This window comes from Dendrobium catenatum, unplaced genomic scaffold, assembly GCF_001605985.2.
Source record: "Dendrobium catenatum unplaced genomic scaffold, ASM160598v2 fragScaff_scaffold_370, whole genome shotgun sequence".
Classification (NCBI taxonomy): Eukaryota; Viridiplantae; Streptophyta; class Magnoliopsida; order Asparagales; family Orchidaceae; genus Dendrobium; species Dendrobium catenatum.
This window is the reverse complement of record NW_021318832.1, coordinates 2350417-2357109: the sequence shown is the minus strand read 5'-3', so window position 1 is coordinate 2357109 and position 6693 is coordinate 2350417. Positions and strand designations below refer to the sequence as shown.

Below are 6693 nucleotides of genomic sequence, written 5' to 3'. Positions count from 1 at the left end.
ATCGACCCAATTAAATAATTAACGAAGGTAAATAAGGTTAAAGTTCTGAACTAATTAATTTAGTATGGCCTAATATCAACTAACTTAATATAACCAATTAATTAATTTAAAATTAAATCTTTAATCAATAAAATCAATTTTCAATGGAAGGAAAATTTTATCAAGCTTTTAATAAAATCGAAATGTTAACCAAAATTAAAACTCTAATCAGTCAAAATGGGCAGATAAAATTGATATTAATGAGCCAATATATAAATCTACCAAATTAATTTATATAATTATAAAATATTAAAATACATTAACAAACTATTCAATTCAGATTTAACCCACACAATTTTAAAATACATTTGAAATTCAAATTAATGAGCCAATCAATTGATTTTTAATTTTAAAACTTTAATTTTTTTTTTTGGGAAAATTTAAAACTTAAATTCAATTAAAAAACTCACCTAATTAATTCATTGATTAACTAATGCAATTAAATCAATCAAATCCAAAATAATATTCACACTAAAAAGACTATACAACTCACTAAAACTCAACTCCTAAGAAAGCTAATCAAAAAACAAATTGAAAGAAAGTCTCTAAAATCCTAGGCTGAACTCAGCCCCTAGTGGCCTCCGATCTCAGCCCTTGGCTAAGTCCCAAGCTCCTAGCAGACTGTAGCCTCTACAACTACATCCTATACGGCTTCAAACTCTTGCAACTGTAACCACTAACTACGCGCACCTGCAAGCAATTTGATATGGATTATCAAGATTATAAATTTAATTACATACTAAAAAAAGTAAAACTAAGTACTACTAATAAAACAAAATATTGGAAATAAAGAAAGATGAGTACTAGAAAAAAAAAAAACTAGTAAAATGGTAGTAAAAACAAACTACGAGTATAAAACAAGACACTAACACTAGCGTCGAGGGAGTAAAGTGTATAAAGCTATGCCGTAGCTAATCCGAATCCTATATGCTACTTTTAACAGTAGTGGTAAATCCTATCAATAATTCTATCACTAAACATATATTTATTAAGTGAAACAATAAATTCCTAAAATACATATCCAACTGCTTTTAGTGAAAGCCATAAATCTGATCCTTAGGGGTAATAGCTAGGAAGCATCCTTTATTGGGCATCTTAGCATGTATGACTAAGTTGTAAGACCCACTATTCAGGGCAACTTCTAAGCAAAGCGGTAAGACCTGTGTGTTAGGGAACTTCTAAGTGAACGATCTTAGATCCAAAACTTAAATTCCTATGGGAAGCCTTGTTTATAAGAACTAGGTTGTAAGACTCATTACACAAGCCACTTAGCTTACAGGGCTAGGTCGTAAGACCCATCATCAGACAACTTCTAAGGAAGCTATAAGACTTACTCAACCAAAATTCTTAACCCAAATCAAATCATACGGGTAACTCCTAATTGGAGTTGTAAGCCCCAAACTACATAAATTAACGATCAACTTCTAAGAAAGTCATAAGGTCCAACCCAAATTAAATTAAACTAAAATTCACGCATATCCATTTTAATCTACTCGGGATCCCTGAGAGGAGGCAACCCATGGCTGCTAATCAGATTCCCTGAATACTACAATCAATAATTATTAGTGTTTGTAGACTAAACCCATGGTATGCCCAGGATGACAGAACCATGGGATCTTGATCGGATGTATCCTCATCCCTCCATAACTAAATATAAATCTCTGTTGCACATTCTCACACTCCTTGCACGAAGCTAAGCATATTTCATCATTAATCGACAGTGCACTTCTAACGCGTTAGGAGAGGTAATTAACTATGAGAGCTTGCGCTCATAGTAAGTAGAGCCCAGATCTAAATAAACTCTGATACTACTCTTAGGAGAAATTTGATTAAATATTAAACTCAATCTACCTTTGAGAAAATTAGAGGGAACCCCTAAGTTCATGAGGGCGAGGTTCACACATGTTATTCATTTAAGATTTATCTAGAGCGATCACAACCCCCCACCTCAACAACAAAATCAGAAGAAGGGTTTGGAGTAGCACTTAGGCTAACCCCACAGTTATTAACACCCAACTTATCATTAACACCCAACTTATCATTAACACCATTTAAATTACCATAAGCCATGGCCACAACCGGTTCATCCACAATAGAATCACTAGGATGAGACACCAAACCACCAGGAGAATCATACACATCACAACTATTAACATCACACACAGCAACAAAGCAGAAGATGTATCAAGCTGAGTATCATCTACTAGAAATTTGCTTTAAGAAATAATAAAAAAGTTGTCTCAAATAAAGTCTAAGACTATCACCAAACAATATGATCTATATATAATCTTCTACTAAATTACTAGATGTCTTAATTTTGCTCAATAATCAAAACGATCTTATAATTTTGCTCAAAACTCATGTTTTTAACCTTGTGATTGGAATGACCAATGATCGATATTTATAGGCAAAGCATAAATGCTAAGACGACCTCCAACAACTATCTATAAATTTTAAAATTGCTTTCTAAGCAAACTAAATTTTATGTAGGAGTTTGGATAATCATATCTTCCATGAAGTCATATTCAAATAAATTTTGTTATTATTTTTTGGGACATTAAGATCAATTAAGTCAAATTCACACACAAATCACATGTGCAAGACTCGAACCCAAGACTTCTTGGTTGGCAGCTAAAGCTTTCAACCAACAGACCAATTTGAGCTGCGTAATTTTGGTGAGAAAGATGGCCTGATATCTAGAAATGAGGAGAGGGATGTGAGCCTGAAGAATGGATTCCAAGTTGGTGAGGTATTGGGTGTTTGTTTTAGCTGCATAGATGTTTGAAAATCAGTTATTAGGAAAGATTCAATTTTCTTCTTAGATTCATAAGATGAATTAGAGCTCATGAAAAGTTATCCACTCTCCATGCCTGAAAATAATCACGTTCAAGAGTTGATGAATGCTGTTAGGCTGAGTTTTAGGATTATTTCAACTAAAATGGCTGTTAAGTTATATCATCTTTCTACTAACTATGAAATTTTGTAATATATTTTCTTTCATTTTACTAAATTGATCCCATATTAAAAAAAAAAAAAATTGCATAAGCTCCTATTATGTAAAATTTCAATTTTTTGATAGCTTATTTAGTTGAATTGTTTTTTGGAAGACAGCATTTATAAACAATCAGATAGGCGTGTCAATTCGGATCAATGAGTTGGGTTCAGGTCGAACCTGAATTGACCCAAGCTTAAACGGGTTGACCCGAATCCAACCTGTTTTGCAAACAGGTCAAGTTTGTCCACCCGAACCCGACCCGCCGAGTTATCGATTTGACTTGACCTGACCGGCGAATTTGGGTATCGTGGGCTGAGTCTGAACGCGAGTCTGCGTCGGGCTCGAGTTCGCTACTGCGTGCGTGAATGCAGGGAAGATGCCAGGGCGGGCAACGACTCAGCGTCGAGCCGCGTGCGGGGAAGATGCCAGGGCGGCGCTGCAACCAGTGTGGGACCACCGAGACGACGCAAGTTCGGCCGTGCGGCACGATGGCAATGACAACGAGTCTGCTACCGGCTACTCCGTGCGCGAGTGCGATTGATTGACACATAACCGGGACGGCGGCGGCCGAAGCGACGGACTGACACGAGACGCGACGCGATTGATGCGAGATGGAAATGCGACTCAATCCGGGTTGACTTGCGGGTTTTCGGGTCAACCCGAACCCGACTTGTTTTTCAACCGGGTCGGAAATTCAAACATGGACCGACCCGTTTCACAAACAGATTGACCTAAGCCCAAATTTTTTTAAGTCGGATCCGGGTCGAGTTTCGGTTCGTGTCAAAAATTGACACCCCTACAATGTGAGCCTTAGGCTTCTGTACTTCAACAACCTTGCTTGTGGATAAGGCAAGCAATTCTAGCCACAGATCTAGTCTATAGATAAAACTCGGCATTTTTTCAGCCCTAGTCCTGCTTCGCATACCCCTTTTATCCGAGTCTCCTCTTCTAAAACAGGAGAGTTAAAAGAAATGCCGAGATCCTCACTTGCTTGCTGCAAGCTCTACATCTCCGAAAGCCGAAATCTCCTGGCACTGGAATCCATCGAACAAGCTGCAAGATTGTACCCAGAAGCTATCATCATTAACAAGTTCATGGATGAAGCATACAATCGAGTCGGATATACTCTCGTTTCGTCCATAAGTAAGAAGCCATCTCTCAATTCTGCTCTTGCCAAAGCTGCAGTTTCCATGGTTGAAGCTGCCTTGAAATCCATTGATCTTGGAAGCCATTCTGGAACTCATCCTCGACTTGGAGTTGTTGATCATATCTGCTTCCATCCGTTAGCTGAATCTACACTCGATCAATCTGCAAGCCTCGCAAAGATCGTGGCCGAAGCTATCGGCCATCGTCTTCAAGGTGAGTGCTCAATCTCCTAAATGTCCAGTTTTTCACCAAAGCAAGAAAGTCTTCATAAACTGCAATTCATAAAACTTTCTTAGGCTTTGTTTCAAACGGCTTTCTTATTTATTTTGTAACTAAAAAACTGTTTTAAGCAGAAATAAAAAAATAGTCCCAAATAAAAACTTTAATAACTGGCTTCGTTTGGGACGGCTTTTTTATTGCTTTCTAAAACAGTTTTAGTACAAAAATAAAAAAATTTGTACTAAAACTCTGTTTTAGAAATCAATAAAAAAGCCGCCCCAAACGAACTCTAAGTTTCATTTGGGGCTGCTTTTTTATTGCTTTTTAAAGTAGCTTTTAAGCACAATAGTTAAAATTTTTGTACTAAAAAACTATTTTAAGAAACAGTACCGTCCAAAATATGAGATGACTTTCTTAATCATTTTTAAAGTTGTTTTTTAATTTTTATACTAAAAGAATTATTTTAAGATGCATTAAGAAATTCATCACAAACTAAGTCTTTGGAAGATTTTCTTTTACTATTTTTTATAGCAATTTTTCAATAAAAAATTAAATTTTTATAATAAAAAACTATAACAATAAGAAAGTCATCACAAACAAAATCTAAGCTGTCATTTAGAAACATTTTATATTTAATTTATTTTTTTACATGGAATAAAATATATTATATTTTCTTTTGTTCTAATTTCCTCGATTCCTTCGAAAAAATAAAGAAACACATTTGTTATTTGTCAATAAGACAATAACCATTAAAAATATCAAGGTTTACTGATTACTCTCCTCCCAGTCCCCACCTTCTTGTATGGTGCAGCTCACGAGGAAGGAAGATCTCTTGATAGCATTAGAAGAGATCTGGGCTACTTCAAGCCCAATTCAGCTGGGCACCAATGGGCCAGTGGGCTTTCTGTAGATTTATCTTTCCTTAAGCCCGATAATGGCCCATCTCAAGTGGATCCAGACCGAGGAGTGGTGGTCATCGGAGCTACACGATGGGTCAGTAACTATAACGTGCCGGTCCGGTCTACCGATATCAACGCGGTCCGTCAGATTGCGAAGAGAGTCAGCGGGCGAGGAGGTGGGTTCGAGTCGGTCCAAGCTTTGGCGCTCGCTCATGGCGAAGACTGTTTCGAGGTGGCGTGTAATCTTCTCGAACCGGACCGGGTTGGGGCCGACCGGGTTCAACTGGAAGTCCAGCGACTGGCCGCTGAAGAGGGGCTGGTTGTGGAACAGGGATACTACACAGATTTCTCGCAGGATATAATCGTCGATTCTTACTTAGGGAAGATGGTTGATTAGAAGTTTGAAGCGAATTTATATTTAATTATTTATATTATGAATTTTAATATTTGCTTGATTTTTGTGCAATTAAAAAATAATTTGATTAATTTATAAAATAAAATGTTTTATGTGAAATATTATAAATTTATAATCTAAAAAATATGAAGAAAAAATCATCCCAAATTAGTAATTGATTATTTGAATTAATTAAAATTTTGTTTTAATACAAATGAATGGCATTCTTCTAAATTTTATTGATTCATCCATGCAAATGTGTTCGAAATATTTTTTATGAAGTTTTTTTAAAAGTAGAATATTACTCTTTTGTATTTATTATCTAATAATTACTATGACTATTATGTCATTTTATTTTATGAATAAGAAAATCATTTTCTTATAAAAAAGATTTAGTATATTTTGCCGCTTAATTTCTCCAAAATCAAACAATTAAGTAAAAATTAATTCAATTTAATTATTAAATAAGTTTTTTTACTTATTTGCATTTCCTTTTCTCAAAAGTTTTCAAGCCATAATTTTTTTTTTCATAAATAAATTATACAATAGTTTTTTTTACAACTATCATATTATAATAACAATAATTATAAAAAAACTCTTCAAAATAGAAATTCAAAAGAACCAATAAATTTTAACCAATCAAAAGTCCATAAAATAAAATTATAAAAAAAAATTTCCAAAGCTGGGCATTGTATCAAATGAAGTCATCATTTTATTTTATTTTTCTAAAAGAATGATAAAAAACTAGGCTTCAATATCACACTCTTTGAAAGGAGAAATTATTATGTACAATAACAGGACGGTCAAGAGGTGAATCAGGATGCACCACATCACCCGATACATAGCGGTACACAATACCGATACACAAAAAATTTGACATGACATATCTTAATTTACCTCTGGACGCCATTCGATGATCACACAGAATAATTTCTCCTCTCAAAGAAGTACAAAACTCTCAACCATTTTGCACTGTTCCACAATGAATAAGATTTTTTACT

General features: G+C 34.9%; 1 protein-coding gene across 2 annotated transcripts; it reads left to right on the top strand.

Moving 5' to 3' along the window:
• Positions 1-3928: 3928 nt before the first annotated feature.
• Positions 3929-5753, top strand: LOC110109534 (formimidoyltransferase-cyclodeaminase). 2 transcript variants are annotated; one of them, XM_020840634.2, is made up of 2 exons: positions 3929-4393; positions 5211-5753. In XM_020840634.2, exons 1-2 carry the CDS (start codon positions 4006-4008, stop codon positions 5693-5695), a joined length of 873 nt encoding a protein of 290 aa, XP_020696293.1. In that variant the 5' UTR covers positions 3929-4005; the 3' UTR covers positions 5696-5753. The 2 variants fall into 2 exon arrangements, with proteins under 2 accessions (XP_020696293.1, XP_020696292.1); XM_020840633.2 differs by having other exon boundaries at positions 5187-5753.
• Positions 5754-6693: the final 940 nt, after the last annotated feature.